General features: G+C 42.3%; 1 protein-coding gene across 11 annotated transcripts in view; it reads right to left on the bottom strand.

The window, feature by feature from the left end:
* P4HA2 (prolyl 4-hydroxylase subunit alpha 2) overlaps positions 1-19,012 on the bottom strand; it is a 31,436-nt gene extending 12,424 nt beyond the window's left edge. For 8 of the 11 annotated variants that reach the window (XM_071814777.1, XM_065849178.2, XM_065849181.2 and 5 more), the window contains exons 1-9: positions 18,895-19,012; positions 17,688-17,792; positions 10,913-11,009; positions 9,091-9,187; positions 6,935-7,086; positions 5,314-5,451; positions 3,864-4,103; positions 1,664-1,872; positions 702-878 (exon numbers count right to left, since the gene is read on the bottom strand). In XM_071814777.1, the coding sequence (XP_071670878.1) occupies positions 702-878; positions 1,664-1,872; positions 3,864-4,103; positions 5,314-5,451; positions 6,935-7,086; positions 9,091-9,187; positions 10,913-10,991 (1,092 nt within the window). In that variant the 5' untranslated portion in view covers positions 10,992-11,009; positions 17,688-17,792; positions 18,895-19,012. Of the gene's footprint in view, positions 1-701; positions 879-1,663; positions 1,873-3,863; positions 4,104-5,313; positions 5,452-6,934; positions 7,087-9,090; positions 9,188-10,912; positions 11,010-15,963; positions 15,986-17,680; positions 17,793-18,894 lie in introns of those variants that run through there. The other 3 variants (XM_065849180.2, XM_065849179.2, XM_071814776.1) reach the window with 3 other exon arrangements.
* Positions 19,013-19,506: the final 494 nt, after the last annotated feature.

Here is a 19,506-nt window from a genome sequence, read left to right on the forward strand (position 1 = left end):
GGAGAGGCTATGCTTGTGTCTTCACAGATCAAGGGCCGCAATGGTTGCCGGCACAAAACGTGAAACCTGTGTTATCTTCCTGACAATGATTGCTGCAGTTGCTGTGCTTTGGACACCTGCACAGACAAAGACTAACATGTGGATTACTTTAGCCAACATGACTGACCAGGACTCCATAGGCCTACCCGTGACAAAGACAGGAGTAAAGGAGTATCTGGAGATGTTAAGGATGTACCCGTGAGAGAGAAGGGAGTAAAAGAGTAATATTGATGATAGCAAAAATAGCCAATAAGACATTACTGCTGTAACTTGTAACCAATAGTGAAGAGACACATGAATTGGTAAAACTGTATAAAAATGCACTTGTGGCAATAAACGGATCTACTACTTTCATCCCTGGAAGAACTTGGTCTATGTTGTTTGTCCGTCTCAACAATGAGAAGTTTCCTAAAAGGTTTCTAAGTCATTTACTAAAAACTTTGCATAATTAAGTGCAACAAGGCATAAATACCTTCAGGAGCCTGGGCTTTATGGTCCTACATCACCAGGCATTTTCGAAACCGCTCCCCTTAGGTTCACAGCTGCAGTGTATCATCTGTGGTATGAAACCAGATCTTTCAAATCCTTTGCCTAGTCTTTGCTAATAGAGATCAAACCATGGAATTAGCAGTCATTAGCGAGATGAAAGAAGGGAAACTTACCTTTGGCTTCGCTAGTTGTTTGATCTTTTCAATTTCTTCATCAGACATGACATCATAGTATCGCACAATATGAGGGCTATCCCATTCATCTTCTTCCTTAAAGGGAGCTATGAGTAGATGAGGGTTTCTGTTCCCATCATGGTACCTACAAAACAATCTTTTCTGTCTTCGAGGTGTCTAAAACAAAACACAACAAAACACTGTTTGCTCAATCGCTTTCTAGGAACTTCAAACAGGCAAGACAAAGAAGAAAATGAGCTTCATTCTACAAATGCTGTAAAAGCCATTGGCTGACTGACAAATTTAAGAGGTGAGCATGAGTGATGTTGCAATTTACTGCAAATAAACAGCACATGCCACACAAGATACCACTGAGCAACATCTGAAATACTGCCTTTCAGGAGAATTAAATCATAATAGGTTACAGAGTAAGCAAACAACTACACAAACAGCAAGCTGTAAAAAAGTCTGGTTTTTGTAATTAAGAGTATGCAGATGGAATAAATTGATTCCTTTCCCTGCACTGAGAATTAAAGCCATGTTTGTCAAGAAGTACTGGCAACTGGTTGGTCAAAATAGTTACTCCAGAAGGACAAGTCTTTAACATGCAAAAGGGAAGGAATAATTTGATTCTGTAAGCGTGGCAAAGCATAACCAGCTCTCAGTGGAAAAAGCCTCTAGTACATCTGTACAGCCGGCATTTGAAATGGCTCAGTAGACACTCTGAGGAGAATCAATTTTCAACAGCCTTTAAGAGGTACAATTGAGAGCTGTTAACAGCTGAAGATAGAGAGACCAAGACATAAGGTACAAATCTCAGCCTAGACAGAACTACATTTATTTTTCTCTTAAAAAAACAAATAAAAAAACAGCTTCACAGAAGGAAAAACTTAGGGTGGTCAGGCTTGATGGGACACTTATGCAAAGGCAGCATAGTCAGGAAATTCTTGCCTTTCTCTTACCATTTTCACCCCTTCACCTCTGCAGAGGGCCTCATAGATATCACGCTCCGGTAAATAGTCAAGAGGCCTCTCATAGGCACCACTTTGCACCACTGGTTCTGTTGTTGCCATGGTCTTGTTTGACTTCTCTTGCTCCTTCTCCTCTCTCTCCTTCTCCAGCAACTTTTCAAAGTACCGCAGATTACTGCCTGCTCTCTCGTGAGTACTGTCTTCATTGGGAGAAAAAAAAGCAGTGATTTATATAATCTCAAACTATTAATACAAACAAGCTTTTGTATTAAGACAGCAATAATTTTCCCCTTCCTAAAGCATTATCAGGCAACCAAAGGCATTGGCTCCAGTTGGCACTGAAAACCAGCACCGGGACATCTCTGTCCTTGCAGAGGGAGGGCAGGCACAGGCTGCAAAAGAATCTTTGCTGGAAGGACTTAACACAAAACTTGTATTTCAAGAAAAAAAAGAGTAGGAGATTTTGATCTTCACATCCCTCCTTTTCTCTCAGCTTTTCTGCCCAGTTCTATCCCAGATAAGCAGATCATAGAGCTCATCAGCAGAGGTCATGCTAATTGAATTAGAATCACAGAATCATTTCAGTTGGAAGAGATCCTCAGAATCATTGAGTCTAACCATAACCTACCCTAACTCTAGCACTAAACCATGTCACTTGCTGCACCTCTCCTGCCCACACTGTCCCACACAAGGATGCTTTAACCACAGACTGCACTGGAGGCACAGCCACAAACTTCAGTCCCAAACACCTCCTCCAAAGTCGCAAAGCTCAGACAGATGTGTTACCACTTAACAGCCCACCCACAGCACAGAATCCCAGAATAGTTTGCGTTGGAAGGCACCTTCAAAAGTCATCTAGCCCAACCGCACTGAAATGAACAGGAACATCTTCAACCAGATCAGGTCATCTTTCTTTAGACATTTGTAACAGGTTTATCTGGAGGTATACTGGATCACTAGCATCATTGGACCTACCATTGGTGATTTACTAATTATGTTGGTATGAATCACTAAACATCATCCATGGATCTTTACCCAGCTTAACTAAGAGCGAGCAATTGCCTGTCTACCAGTGTTTCTGGACACCAGCACCCAGAACAGCTTTTTTTTTCTTCTGGCCCTCCCAAGCTAATTGTGTTTGTCTTACAGCACTACACCAGAAGTAACCGCTCATTAGAGCCCAGACTAACTGTGGCCAGGTAAGGAAGTTGAGCCCAGAGCAGAGGAAGCTCCTGCTCCCAGAGGGAACTGCTGAGTCTGTTCCACTGTTCAGTGCTGATAAGGATTTACATTCTGCTATCAGCACTAAACTCTGCTGCAGGGGGAACTTGATTCAATACCTATTCATATGCTTGCAAATTTTAATCTATGAATTCCAATGGCTGCAGAAATTAAACTGATAAATATTTTTCAATACCAAGGCTTTACCCATGCTCAGGATGAAGCTATCATCTAAACTAAGAGCTGCAGCTGATTAAAAAACCCACATAAATACATAACACAGTAGATGCTAACTAATTGGGGAGGATAAACCTTTCCAACGCAGGAAGCAGGCAAAGCTGGATAGGAAGCAATGCTTATTTGCTTACTCAGGAGAAATCTACAAACAGACCAGAGATAAAGGAGGTTTTCACAAATATCTGTTATGGATATTCAGAAATAAACACTAAGATCTCAGGCAAAGTATTCTTCTGGCATCAAAGGGTACCTGCACTAAGGAATAAAGAGGAATATGTGAAGTCAGTAGGACTTTACAAAAGACAGAGCACTCTGCCTAAGGCCTTGGCAGCCTTGATCTCCACTCGAGACAACACAGGCTTTAACCATTACCAAACATCTCAGTACTCTGAGGCAAAGCACAGAGGAACTGCAGTCAGACACACATTTGGGTTCTTGTGTAAGTAGGCTGTTCGGGTTTTTTTGTTGTTGGGTGGGGGTTGGTTTGTTTTGTTGGTTTTTTCGGTTTGGGTTTTTTTTTTTTGTTTTGCTGTTTCTTAGGGGCTTTTTTTGTGTGTTTTGTTTTGTGTTCTTTTTTGTTTGTGGTTGGTTTTGGTTTTTGTTTTTCTGGGACCTACATTTATTAGAAGTCATCTGGCAAGATATCCTTCCAGCCAGCCAGTCGATATGTATGGGCCATGGCTGCTGTTGGCAACACTCCCCAGCACTAGAGTAGCAGGCCTTTTGTTCTTACCGAGGGATATCAGACGTCTGGTAAGCTCCATGGCTCTGTGTAAATCCCCAAACTGGAAAACCGCATAGCTGAGATAATCTAGGATCTCCACTTTGCTGACTGTCGTATCTTCCCCCTCATCGTGTTGTTTTAAGGCTTGTTCCATCCAGAGCACTGTGTGGTAGTAATCTCCATCATTGTAAGCAGTCTTCCCCATACCAAAGCAATCACCTACTGTCAAAGAGGATCTATATTTTGTTCCTGAAAACAAAAGATAGCTTTAAACAATCCACACAGAAGTATCTTGGCTTTCAAATACACAGAGCACACCGAGGAATATTTGTAAATGCATACTTTTATCGTCCAAAAAGGCTTCTAAAATATTGTCTAAGCACTATCTTATGTTCTGTACTAAACTGATCCTTCAGAATTAAAGATTAAATTCTATCCTAATTCTGTGGCATTAATTCTTTGGAAACCAAGAGAGTTTAACACAGAAACTAGACTGTAAAGTGATTGTGTTTTCTGTTGTAGACAAAGGCAGAGCAGACTAACAGCTTAACAGATTTTACTGAACCTACAGACAGACACTGCTAGATGATTAGTGAAGTGTGGCTATATGCAGAGCTGGCTTGTTCGCTGTTTACTGGAGATGTATATTTGTGCATAAGCAAGCTGATGGTTATTTAACCAAACCAATATCCATTTGACTCTAACTCTGCTATACTTTCCGGTTGCTCCAGCTCAGCAGATGCACAGATAACTCTAAATTCATTGTTAATAACCTACATATAATGACTAAACCTGCTTTGTCAACTCATCTACCCACACTCCAATCAGTTCAGTTTGTAAACAGTGCGTTACCAGCAACTGTAACCTGTTTCAGTAAGTCTGCAGCAGCAACAAACATCAATCAAGGCTCAGCTGCCAAAACACTGAAGCATCCCAATATATCTGTGTACTTTCCAAAACATCCCTCTGTGGCAACAACTGTTAATCCTCATTTCACAGATAAAGAACACAAGCAAAGTTATTCAACCAAAGCCTCACTGGAAGACGGTAGCAAACAAGAACCGTCAAGCTTTGCAAGAGCCATCAGAGCAGTGAATTATGGAGCATCTCCTTCCCCCGGTTCGTAAGTTATTTGGGATGGGAAGCACACAGCATTTGCCTACACAGTAACCAGCACAAGAAAGCATAGCATCCTTTGTTGTTTTGGTATAGTGATTATAAAAATCAGCTTTTTTTTCCTAACACCAATTGAGCTGGTCACTGCAGACCACAGCTCCTCGGCTTGGGTGGGAAGAACCTCAAGGTTGTTCTCAAAGTACCGAAGTAGAAACACACACAAGCATCTCAGCTGCTTGGACTCTCAGCACCACTGTCCTTCCTCACTACTGAGAAAGGAGACTTGGAGAGTTCGAAGATGTCACCATTTCTTTTCATGCAGAGGAGACCTTTATGCACTTACCTGGTAAGTTGCCTCGAGAGAGAGTTTCGGGATCCAGTTTGTACGTGTCCTGCAGGCGCATCAGAGCTTTGGCAGCTCCAGTCTCATCTTCTTCAGTTGGAAAAAACTGACGCTGAATTGTAAGATTTGCAATGAAGCCTTTGCAGTAAAAGGGAAAGATGTTACTTCCAGAGTTTGAACAAATATCAGTACCAAATTAACACAGAAAAGGAAACATCCACTTTGTTTTGGGAATTGTGATTCAAATAATCCAGATTTGAAGCCTCTTGTTAGGCTCCCAAGTTACAAAAACTTTTTTCTGTGCCAGTTTTAAGAACTACAGCTCACAAGCAAAAGATAAAGGATAAATAACCACTAAACCCCTCAGTTTGCTTGTACCACACAACTGCTAAAGTACAATGTGAATGTAACGATCCTCATTTTCCTGTAATGTGTTTCTAGCATGAAAACTTAACAGCTTTCATCAGTTCCCTTGCAATACCCACAGACACAACTGCAGATCATAGTACTGAACAACGATTTCAAACTACTCCGACCTGTAAAGCTGTAAGAGCTTTTCAATTTCAGCTCAAGGGACAGAGACCCTGATCCAGAATGCCCTAAGTAAGGGTAAGACCTTACTGAGCAAGAGGCTTTTAAACCTGACAAATCCAAGTGACATTTAGAAATAAAATTAAATGCATCACATAAACACAGAGGTTACACAGCAGGTCAATCAGGCAGAAGTGGGGGCAATCCACTGAAGGAAAACTATTTGGGCATTTCCAGTCATGCAGCAAGCATGAATTAATGACAGAAGCACTCAATAGAACCAAGTATTTTATTTCCATCTAGGATGACTATTCCAAAAGGCAATAAAAGTCTTGGCTGGAAAAATCTTCCAAGCACCTAAACTTTAGCATATGCAGAGTAGAAAGGGAAAACATGCAGCATTCTGCCTCGAAAACACAGCCTCTTCTCCCTTGCTTTCAAGAAGTCCAATAAAAATAAACCTGCATTTAAAAAAGCAGCTTTGGAAGTAAAGTCAGGCAGACACTTTGACAATATGATGCAAAACCAAAGTTTAGTATTGGAAACATCTGATTTAGAAGGATAGGTTTACAGATAGCAGTTGTACATATTATCCTGTTATCAGACTGATTACAACATCTGCCAGCTCTTAATGCTGGGGCTCATACGAATTCCTTCAATGATTCAGTATGGGTCTCATTTTGATTCTTAAATCTTATCTACTGATCAACATGGTCAAAAACCAATGATCACCACGAGAAGCAAGAGACTGGGAGAGCAGAAGAGTAAGTTTAAAGGAACATAAACCTCAAGACTAGAAGTAACTCAATAGTTGCCAACACAGCTGACAACTTGAACATGTCCTGTTCTCCCTCTTCTCCAAACCAAGCAGGTAACAATTTCTTTGAGTCATGACTGTGCTGTGTTTGTGACAAGTTTCTCTCACTTGGGTAACCAGTAAACAAGAGACCAGTCACTAGTTTAAGTTTCAACCAAACTTGGTAATAATGTTTAAACCACAGCTGAGTTTGCCACTTTCCAGAATACAAAGAGGAAAAGGAACTGTGTTGTAAGGCCACCTCCTGGTGTCTTCTCCCTCGTAACTCCTTACCATTTGTTGTATCCTGAAGAACCAGGTTTTCCAATTCCAGCCAGTCAGTATTTAAACGCTTCACCAGTTTATACGCATTTACGGGATGTGCCAGATATCCTTCTGGATCAGAGCTTGATTTGCTAGTCAGCACATCCATTTTTTCAGCCCAGCTGGAATGAGAAGCACACACCTCAGACTGAGAACAATTTATGAATGCATGTCTTCCTTCTGAAATCATCCTAATTGCTCAGCTAGAATCAATTTATTGCTGCTTTCGCCATCATAATCAGCTTTCAGCTTCACAAGGATAAAGTGAAGGATAATTAATTTTTTTAATTACGAGTCTTATTTTAAAAGGAATTGGTTTATCTGCTTACTATTTTAAACCTTACTACAACTAGACACACATTTCACTCACAATGAGTCTTAATCATCAATTTTCAGCATACTGCACTTCAGAAAATATAGCACACAATCACTGTGAGTGTCATTTATCTCTTAGTAAAAATACAAGTAAATAATATTCCAAGAGTTTTTTAGCTTTATGGAAACTAAACCGTAAGCTTTGATTCTCAGGCTGGAAATGCTCACACAGTATGAGGGCAGTGCTGTCAGTCACCTAGATTACACTGCTGTTGAGCTTTGAAATCACAGCAGGAAACTTCATATTCTGTCTTACGGTACATTTGAACTGCCAACTGCTGATGCTACAGCGAGAATTTATTCTCTTGCTCTTCATATTATCCCTTAAACATCTGGCCCAGCCATGTGCTCCTCTCTCCCGTACTCAATAGAAAGAAAACTGCTGAGATAAACTAATAACTGAACATAAGAAATCCCCTTCCAGCCTGTAATTTTAAACTCAGTAAATAATGAATGAACTACGGTTACAAACAACTTTACATATGCACAGGTAAATATTGTCAGACTACCTGGCTTCTCTGTTACACAACGTTGTAACAGAAAACAGAAGATGCCTTTTCTGAGATCCTTTGCAGAAATGTCAGATTAACAAAACTGAGACCAGTCTCACCTGCACTTCCCTTTTAGACTCTCACTGCTTCTAATATTTATTTTGCAAATTAGTAAATACAGTCAAGTTCTAGCCTCTTCACTCACATGACAATATGATTTTGAATCCTAAACATCTCTGGATACTGAAAAGTGTTACAATATTCAAATGATAACATTTAACACCTCTTACAAAGCATATTCTAGCAGGGTGATAGGGCTTAAATATTGACAGTGATAGAATACTCTTGCTTACAAATACACCAAAATACAAGTAAACTGAAAATTTAACACATTAAAAAAGCACTTGCATGTCTCAGTCCATGAAAAAAAACGCTTTTTAAAAAAAGACCAGTTTCTACATGGATTGAACTGGTATTTTCTTTAACAACACTTGAAGAGGAGATTGCTTTTCTGCCAAAGGGCAGCTGTTCAAGAAATGAACATTTGTGACAAGAAATTTGTATCATTTCACTATACCACAGCCTTGTCCCCCCCCCACACCCCCAAAGGGAGATCAAACTACCACACATCACCTGGAGTTTAGAAGTTATTTGGGAAGCACAGCTCCATTTATAGGCACTCAGCTCTTCTGAACCTGGACCTCATTTAGACTATTCTAGTGTCACACTCTGTTTGATATTACTTTCAGCTAGACAAGTATTAACTGTCTTCCTAAAGGACACCAAAAATATTGGCTGTGAGCAAGAGCCTTTCAAGTGGTCTCAGCAATCAGGATAATGTCTGAGATGTGCTGTAGCTGCTGTTTTACAGCATCAGCACTGCTTACAACAGGCAGCACGGGGCACTGGCACCCAGAGGTGTTTCACTCATAGCAACAAGGCTCCTCTGACATCTGACATGACCAGTGCCTTCTCCACTAGAGCTCTGTGATGGTAGAAGGACAGGGAAAGAAGAGGGAAGCACCCTGTAGACAACAGCTTCCAAACAAGACGACAAAGCCTGAATGATACGTGAAGCAGGGAACCCTCTCTGGAGGTTCGTGGGAATAAATTACAAACAAGTTAATCCTATGGTCTCACGGTGATTATCTACTGTGGAAATGTTAGAAAGATCTAGCAGCAAGAGTGATGACAGAAAGATGTGCTGTAATTTAAAACCAACATTTTGTCACCTGTTATTATGTGAACCTGTCCCTTTACCTTTTGATCTGAGAGAGCTTGATCTCTTCTGCTCGAATGTATTCCTTTAAAGACTGTACCAAGTCCTTCTCTGCATAAATCAGGTCTGTCATTTGACCTAAAACCAGAGTATGAGCAAACATTTATTAGACCTAAAAAAAGTAACACTTTCCAAGAGCTCAGAAGACAGATATCAGATGCTTTAGGGCTATTAAACCACCACAAAAACCAGACAAATTAAGGGCGTGGACCATAAACCACAAAAACTATTACACATACAGGTCTGGCATTCAAACACTTTAAGGGGCTTCTAAAATTGCAACTTCAATGGCCCACACAGCTTTGCTGTGACCCTTCCACTGACACTGCATTGCTTTGAGTGTTACAGCTAGATGCAAGACAATAAAAAAGAGGTTTGATATTAATACAGCCATTGAGTCAAAGCAATGAAAGATCCAAAGAGTTGCCAAAACATCTGTTCTACATATGGGTACAGATTAGGTCACACTGATGAATTATTAGTCTAACCATTGGCACCACTTACAATTACAGCTTTTCAATATGGGTAACTGTGGAAACACAACCTAACAGTAAGTACAGAGAAATTTCAGACTAATGGTTACAGACTGACACACACACTCTCCTGATTAGCACTAGTGAAAATGGCCAGCATGTCAATCCTAATTGCCATGACTAACTTTGCTTTTCAAACACCAAACACTGAAAGACCGGATGAGATTTATAAATGCAGCCACAGCTTGAATTTCAGCATTCCAAAGTAATTATTAATGAGGCATGATTAAGCAGATGGAAGTCAGCAGGCTGTGCTATTTTCAGAGCTAGGAAAGGTTCAGAAATAGGTAAAGAAAATATGATCCTTCACAGTAACTTTGTACAAAAAAGCTACTTAGGAAAAAAGAGAACCAAATAATGCACATGTATTTAAATGCTGTTTAGCAAGCTCCAGGGCACAGGGGCATGTGCTGAAGGTCAGCAGTGAAGCACCCTCTGCCTGAGCTGTCCCACCCAGCCGTGCAAAATAAACCACGGGGAGTTTTGAGTTTTACCATTCAGGAACAGTCCCACTGAGCTCAAAGCATATTCTGGAGAACAGCCAGGTGTAGTTAATTAATCCTTAATTTCCTTATGGGGGTAAACTCCCCAAGGTATTCCACAGGAAAATACTGGATCACCACACCAGAAAACTCAGTTTGTGCTGTTTTTTAGACTCTACCACAATCATGGTACATGGCTGTGTCACAGCTATTAGAACACAAAAACTAAATTGTCATAAAAATCAATTTATTTTCAGGATTTATAACAACATGGACTCCTCAGGATTTACTCAGGTCTTACAAAACATGCATAAGGTAAGGTGGATAACTTTTCCTTCTGACACCTAACTCCAGCTTTATGAGAAGACAGGAGACTTCACGTGCTGTTAAAGAAAGTGTTTTACATATTTGTCACTTAAATTATTTTCTAAAAATCATAAATTCAGGACTAAGTTTCCTAGCATAAGGTTTGTGCTCTGTTCAAGACAACAATAACAGGTGCACAAATCTTAATAAAACACAGGAACTGTCTTTAGTGACAGAGCCCCCACAGAAACTTGGATTACATTGGTCACAATGTGCAAAGTCACCAGACTGCAAAACAAACTGCACTGATGCAAGTATTGCAATGCAGAATGGACCAAGGATGCAAGAGAGCAGTTTCTCCTAATGCAGACAGTGTTTCACAGGGCCATATGAAGAACATCACATGCTTCAACTGCGAACTGTAGCAATTTTGGCAGTCACATTAACTACACCACAACATCATGCATTGGTTCTTTCCTTACCTATGGAGGTGAAGAACTCTGCTTCTGTGTGCCAGATCAAGAGCGTACAGGTAAAGAACAACTGCAACCAGGGCTTCATCTTCCAGATAGCTCAAGCCTGTAACAAATTAAAAGGAAAAGGAGTAGTAAAAAGGATTAACTTATTTGTGAGGAAAAAAAAAAACAAGGCATCAATCTTCATCTGCACTCATTCCAACCTCATGAAAACAATATACAATCTTGAAGATGGAATTCTAATCAGTAAAGCTTGAAAAAGAAGTCTGTTAATTGACAGCTCCTGTAGTTAATGGAGTCTCAAATGCTGTCCAGCAAACTCCTAGGTATTCAAATGGAAGACACTGCAGTTCATGAAAGGCCCACATGACAGAAGTAATGGAAGAAACATATTCATCCACAAAATGAGAACAAGATCTTCTGCAAGGGCAGCTCAATGCCTTCTATACATAATTACAGCTGGAAAACAGGACAGTATACAAAGTTGTATAATTTAGACTTTTATTATTATTGGAATATAAAACAGACAGACTTGTAGCATGCTGTGTAACTCAATTATATAAAAACCCTCTAGAAAGACAAATAGTGAGAAAGCCAAACAGAGAAATATAGCATTTTGTAGTGTGGAAGTGGCAGCAACGATTGGAAAAGTTGAAAGTGAAATTTCCAACTCTGCTTATTCAAAATGCATCATCCCAGCACACTGGCCTCAGGGCACAGCCCTTATGACTTCTGTGCTTCAAAGGCTGTGCCAGCTCAAGAGACTGAAAGCAGACTGTTCGGCTCCTAAGAGCACAGCCCATGGAGGGCATGGAAGGGAAAGCCAGTCGGAACAGACAGGTACAATAGTAGACAAGGGAAATAAAGGATGCGAGGTCAGTACAGAAGAACCCCATGGGGGCTGTAGCTCTCCTGGTACATCCAATGGCCAGGACTGCCCCTTGCAGGGAACCTGAGGAGCCTGCACTGCACTTGGATCAGCCCCCAGCTCACTCTGAGCTGCCTGTTCACCAAGCAGAACAGCCCTGCTGCTCAAACACAGCTCTCACAACACCCACAGTGCCAAAAGGAAGATGACAACTGTCCACCTTCATCTAAACAGCAATTGATTATTCTTCTTGCTTATTGTAACTGGGTAAACTGGTGACCAGAAATGACCACTTACAACCTGCGCTTACTCCAAATACATTAAACAACATGCAGCTATTGGGGGCAAAATGGAATCACTTAAATCTGATGAGAAAGAGGGCTGGGTGGAGAAGGGAAAATACGTGGAACACCCTAAAATTTTCAAGCAATGCAGCAAGTGGGAAAGTATTAAAATAAGATAAATCTTGAATAACTCCAGTTCACTGTTCCCCTGGGCTCCACAGACAGAATCGTATCTGTGTGCACAAGACCAGACAGGAGGTGGCAAAGTGGATATCACCCTTTCCTTCTGGGATTTTCAAGCCCACAGCATGACAGAGGCCCTCACCCTCAGCTGAGCTCACTGATGCCATGGACTTAAACACCAAACGCACCATCAATAATACTGCCATCATTAAGAACATTAGAAATAGCTCCATTCTCTAACATGTGGCAAGATGATTGTTTTCAAATTATTCTTCTGATTGCTTCAAAAGACATGAGGAATCAAACATTTGCACCACAGTTCGCTAGCATGAGTAAGCAGGAAAACGTCTCACAGCATTGTAAGTCATCTTCTCCTTTCCCTCTTCTGTTTCTCACCCCCCTGCAAACCACATATTCCCAAACTGCTTGTTTAAGTTAGTTCAGGACTAGTACATGGGTAATGTGAGAATCGAGTAAAGCTGAATGAATAGTACCACACAGAGGTCTGCCAATACTAAAAGCCACAATAAGCGATGTAGCAGAAAGCACAGCAAGTCAAGAGCACTTGGGAAGTGCATTAATTTAGATATATTAAGCCACAACTGTCCATCTGCATAGTCTGTCATCATTTCATAAAGTGGTTTTTTGGATGCACTACATAAAGCCTGGCAAAACAATTACAAGGGAATTTTCCAGTTAAAACAAGACAACTTTGCATTCTCCACCCTGCCCCTCCCCACCATGTTTTCTCATGGCTGAGGATATCTGCCAAGAAGAACACTTACTACAGCTAGCAGCTTGTCTTTATAGCAGATCTTTAACAGCTTCACCATCCTACTCAGATCTGCCTGAGTCAATAAACAGAAACTTCAGTAAACAGAGACATAAGCTCTTGCTTGAACAAGCAGGACACCTGGCTGCAGGGTTTTCAAATTGCTTCTACACATTCTTTTCACAGATGTTATTTGGAAAATCAGCACAAATAATGAATTACAGGAGGCCGAACTAATGTTATAACCGCATTCTTGGACAGCGCAGGCATGTGTGCATACACACACGTACACATGCCCACCCCAACCAAACCATCTGCTAACAAGGGTGAGAGAGGCAGAAGGGGCTTTAGCACTTCCTTCCAAAATAACTGAGATAAGTGTTCATAAATCCAGTGTCTCTTATTCAAACAGAGAATGGAAGAACTTTTTTGCATGGAAATGCCAGAAAAGTCTGCATAGGATACTAGCTGCATTTATTGCTTTTTTTCAACAGCATCTTCAAATGATGAGGATGGAGATGAGCACTTATACCCCTGCCTTGCCCGAGGGTTCTCACTGTTGTAGCTGTAATAGCAACACTGATAGAACTAAACCTCTCTGCATACAGTAACATCTAATGTTTTGCTCTTTTCCTTAAATGTGTTCAACCAGCAGAGTTAAAAAGCCAACCAAATGGATATTGTGCAAACACTTCTTCAGAGTGAAGAAGTGAATCATGGCTCCCACCGGAAAGTGTGCTGTCAGACTTCAGAGAGCACTGGCAGAAGGAAAAAAGGTGGTTCTAGACACAACTGACCAGGATGGAATTTTTCTCCACAAGTTAGACTGCATTAATATTAAATAAGCTTTCTAAAAATCCTTAATCAAGAAGCTATAAAAACATGGATGTGACCTACAGAAGAGAAGTTTATTGTGTATCTACCAGGGTTATCAGTTCTCACCCACTCTAAATTTCATTTCCAGCCATGGGGGATTCAAGCCAGCTCCCACACAGGCCAAAGGAAGGACTTTTTTCATGTCAGAAGAGGAAACAAATACCTGTTACTCATCCAGTCCCATTAGGACTCCACTTCTGATCAAACTGATAGGCTGGAGTCTCCTGTGTAGCCACAGAACAAGAGCAGGATCCTCAGAGCCTTCCCTGGGACAGGAGGCAGCACTTCTGCCCACACATGCTGAAAACCCCTCTTCCCCTTTCACCTCACAAAAGAGCCACAGCAAGTACCACTCAGCACAACTGAGTATAAGTGGACTTGATTTGCATTCTGCAGCTTTTCTTAAAAGGAAAGTAATAGCAGTAGCACCCAGGATAGGTAACTGAAGACACAAGTTGCCCTCAGGATAGGTAACTGAAGACACAAGTTGCCCTCAGGATAGGTAACTGAAGACACAAGTTGCCCTCAGGATAGGTAACTGAAGACACAAGTTGCCCTCAGGATAGGTAACTGAAGACACAAGTTGCCCTCAGGATAGGTAACTGAAGACACAAGTTGCACTATCTCCTGGCTGATTATGCACTCCTGATGTCAGTTCTCACTCCCAGATAAGTGCATCCTTAGAAAAACAAAAGTCAGAAAAAACCCCTCCAATTACTTGACAGCCTAACTAAAAACAGGGACTAACAAAAGCGAGTCCTTCATCCAGGCTCCAAATATGCACAGACTTCTCATGCAGAAGAATTAAACCAAGTGGAACCAACATACGATCAGTCTGTGTAATTGAAAGAATTAAAGCCACACTCCTTATTGCTGCTTATTACGACAAATCAGGCTGGAGCTTATTGCTGCTTATTATGACAAATCAGGCCGGAGTGCGAGTCTTGCTGTATTGTGAACTCATTTTGATCACGTGAAATCCAGGAGGGGAAAAAAAAAGAAAAATCACAGTATTCTTCCACTCCACCATACAGACATGACAGCACTCTCTTTGCTGTTGGGCTTCTCCAGGGAGAGAAAAAGTGAGAACAGAGACATAAGTGCACAATACTTCACTGATCCATATTAAATTAGTCAAAAACCTGCATTCCATCCCTGCTCTGCAGACTGCCAGCTCACCACTTCAGAATGTTATCCACACTAAGCCCAGATCACAGCAGAAACCACTGGTCTGTCACTATCTTTCATCACCAGGCTTCCTCTTGTGCCATGTTTCCTTTACAACAAATTGTAATTAGTCCTAACAGAACTAGTTTTCTATTTCTTCCAGGTTATTTGTTTGGCAGGTTTTTGTTTGTTTGGGTTTTGGCTTTGTTTCCCCCCCATACCCAAGCATACAACAATGATTTATTCTAAGCAATTAAATTACTCTTCCCTGGTTTGGTTCCATTCTACAGACCCATGCTTTGCTACAGGGGAATAAAACTTGTGAGACAAAGTATCAGAACTAAATACTGTTGAAATCTGATTAACTACCATTTTTCTGAACCATCGCAACTCAACAACTTACAAGCTGATGACACAGACAAGGGTTACAGCCTGTATCCTCCTCCATGCTTGCCTGTGCTATTGAAGACACCTGGAAAAATCACTGCTAGAACAGCTGCTTCCACACCTATCTAAATATAAACTATCATGGTGAAATCTAACGAGCACATTACTACTTCAAAGCCACCTCAGGCCACAGATGGGCTATTGGTGCATACACAGTTGAAGCCCACATGGCAGGTTCTGAAGAATGGTCCATCCTCAAACAGCAATTTGAGGTTGAACTCTTGGATGAGCCAGGTCTGTTTGGGGTTTCTCCAAACACCAGTGCTTTCCACCCATCATCTTATTGTAGGCACAGCAAGAAGCAGTGAACTGACTATGCAGCTTTGTCCCCTTCTCCCTCCACAAATAACAGAACTTCAAAAGCAGGCAACAACCTGCTAGCAGTATTGATGGCTGTCAATAAGGCTAATTATTTAAGTAGAAAGCAGTACAAATAAAATCTGCAAGATTGCTTACATACTTGTACAGAGCCAAAAGACAGGCTTAATCATAAACAGATATTCAGGATGTTGCCAAGGAAGAGCTTCTCTCAATATCTCTGTAAGAAAAACAGCCATAAAAACCATCCAGCCTGTAGCAGAATTCCAAGTCTTGCAGATTAGCCTGACACATTCACCAGGAGAGGCCTGGTACATGATAGCAGCTATAAAACCTATTTAAAAATCATTAATACTAAGGAAACATTAATTTTATCCTAAGAAAGCAAACCTTCACCATTGGCTGAAGACTTCAAAACAAGTAATTCAGGGCCAAAAATTAATTATCCACAGGAACCCAGATTCTCCAGTGTTCACCCACTCCTCTGACACAAAACTTTGGATTTAAATGCCTGTCAGTGCCATACCCAGACCACATTGTTGTGTTGTGAACCTCATCAGGATTCACAACACTGCCAGTGTCACAAACAGCAAAAGGCACCGATTGCTGCCTTCCAATATCAGGTGCTTCCTCACAAGTCAGTTCTCTCCATCATCAAACAACTGCTTCCTCCAGCACACACTGGGATTTACTGCTCAAAGCAGCTTATGCCAACATCACCACCTTTCCTGCCAAAGGGTTTAATGTGCATCTGAAAACAATTTTAAGTGCCTAGCAAATAATACAACATGATTGCCTTGTATTTGTCAAAGCAAGCCAAAAGAAAAGTAGGAAAAGCTGTTCATTTGCATGCATTAACAAGGACACAGTACACTCATGCAAAATCGCATGCATTTCTTCCAACAGAGAATGGCTTGTGTTATCCTTCATTATAAAAACCTTAAAAACTACAAGCATCTTGATTAGCTCCAACAAGTTTTTTTAAAACAATAGCAAAGAATATTTCTTCCGCACTCCTGCAGGCAAGAAAATTCACACTAGTCTAAGGCACAGCAAATCTGGCTGCATCTTACTCTGCAGCATCTGCAAGCTCATCCCATGCAAAACAGCCCGGTGTCATATTCCACACCATTAGTGAACACAGCAAGACTGCCACATTTTCGATTAGAGCTCATTTTTTTAGCGTTAAATTTTAGACTGCATTTTACAGTGCAAAGCCCATAATTTAGCATGATACTTAACATAACCTTTCATATGCTCATGTTGTGTTTAAAAAAGCCTTCCTATTCAGACAGGTTTTTTTAATATAAAATGGTCTCCTGTCAGTGAACTGTTTCTTTCAGTTAATATCAGCAATTAAAATCAGAGATTATCTCAGATGCGTGGGGGTTGACTATTCTAAAATCACCTAGAACATCCCCTCTACCATACTCTGTGTTCTCATTGCTCAGACGTATAGAAAAACAGACAAAAATCAGAGCTAGTCATAGGAAAAGTATCTGTGTTTACAGCTCACTTCTTTGGAAGTTTGCCAATATGCACAGCATGGAAATTATAAACAGATTGGATTTCTGACTTAAACCTAGACTGAAAAACTTCTTATACTAAATGGTAAATCATGCTCCCTCTGCTGTTACTGTCTTTGAAATACACAATCATACTCTGGGCTCATACTTCCTGCACTGCTTCCCAGAGTATGATTAGCCACATTAAGAAAAAACAAATCTAAAGAAATTACAGCATAAGCAAGAAGCAAAATTATTGCCTGTTAGTGTTACAGCAATGCCATTTTACAGCTGTGGAATAATATTCAGCCTTTAAAAGATAGGTGGCAGTTATTGGTTGTTACGTATACCTACAAAGTACCTGCAGGATTGTGTCCTAAGTCTTTAATGCCAGAAAGCTGAAGTTGCTAGCCTGGTGAAGACAGCTGCAGTGGCCTTTCAGCTCAGCTTTGCCCTCACAGAACACCTAGAAAAGAACAGGGCAAGAGGTCTTGTTACAAAATCATCCTATCTTCAGTACTTACTGAGAAACAGGGGTGATCACCAGCTAGGAATAAATACCAAACACCACAAAGCCAGACAGCTCCAGACATAGTCTTTATTTACACATCCTCTTTCCTCCTTGCTTCCAGGTTATGAGGACATTCTTTGCTGCTTGAAATAAAATTATTTGTATCTGGTCAAAAGCATGTTTTGCATTACTATGACACAGCAAACTATCGTGCCCCAGCTGAGCTGTGCTAACACCCTGGGCAGCACCTTTTGTTTTCACACCAGCCTCTTCTTCACTGCATTTGCACAACCCTTTTCCACCAAGGCTTCAATTTCTGCATGGTACCACTCACGCACAACTGTTGGCCTGGCTTCCACCCCAGCTCAGCTGCACAGCTGTCTGCTTTGACAAATTTTTTTTTAAAAAAAGTATTTTTTGGAAAACAAATCTCAGGTTAAAACAAAATGTGACAGGAGTAGAACAAGTGGGGTGTGAGTGAATTTATGAAGCTTAAGACACCGCTTGCTCTTTCCTGAGCCTTCGGCAGCTGGAAGCGCACACGCAGCCAGGTAACTCAGCGCACACAATAACCTTCGTGGTGCTAACATCAGATAGATCTAAACCTGAAGGGCAAGGAAAAGGGGAATCAGCCCTTGTACGCTTTTTTTTTTTTTAATTTCACTTTCGGCTCTTTCCCCAGCCCAAGCTGCCGTTCCCCGGGCAGACGCCGGACGCTGCCGTCTGCTGACCCCGTAAGGAGCCGCCGAACCGCGGGGGCCGCTCGGGGCTGTGCCCGGGACCTGCGGACACCCCGCAGTGGACCGGGCGCTCTCCGGGGCCGGCCGAGCGTTGAACCGCGGCACTTTACAGCCGGCTCCCCCCATTCCGACTGCCCCAAGCCCGACCCCCAACCCTGGCCCCGACCACAATCCCCGCGCTCCTAACAGCGGGACACCCGACAGCCCCAGGGGGCTGCGGCACCAGCTCGTCTGCCCTCCGGGAGCGGCCGCCCCGCGGCCGCTCAGCGCTGTGGGACAACTCCACCTGCAACCGCCCCCCTCCCCACCCGACTCACCCGGCCGCACGCACCCCGCTCAGCCGCGTTTCTAGAACCGCCCCGGCCCTTCCAGCCGCGCCGCCGCCCGCCCGGCCGGGCCGGCCCCGGCCCCGCTCCTATTGAGCCGCCGCCACGTTTGAAGCCCCGCCCAGAGCCCCGCCCCTCCTGCCGTAATGCCGCGAGTAGCGGCGCGCAGAGATTCACCCCCTCCCCGCTCTCCCGGGATCACCTCAGGGCCCGGGGGCGCGGCCGAGGGGCCAGGGCTAGAGGGGGAGCGCGCTCTGCTCCGGGGGAAAGCGCGTTGCACAGAGAAATTAAACAGCACCTGAAAACGCTACTTGCTTTCTAAAAACTGCCCACATGGCTCTGAAAGCCTTCCCTGCGGGCTTGCTGTTCTGCGGCTCCAGCGGCTCCCGCACCGCAGCTGAGCCAGCGTGAGGCGGGGTGTCCACTGCCCGATACCTCCCTGTAAACCTTGGGCTGTGTCATAAGAACGAAGATTACGTTTAAAAATTAAATGATAAGCTCATCTCTGTACTGGAATGCAACCAGAAGGTGCGAGCAAGATGTGACAGACCAGTGAAGGAACGACCGGGCTCCGCTTGGGCCCTCTGGGGCTCCTGGGGTCAC

The sequence above is a fragment of the Patagioenas fasciata genome, chromosome 14 (genome assembly GCF_037038585.1).
Source record: "Patagioenas fasciata isolate bPatFas1 chromosome 14, bPatFas1.hap1, whole genome shotgun sequence".
Taxonomy (NCBI): domain Eukaryota; kingdom Metazoa; phylum Chordata; class Aves; order Columbiformes; family Columbidae; genus Patagioenas; species Patagioenas fasciata.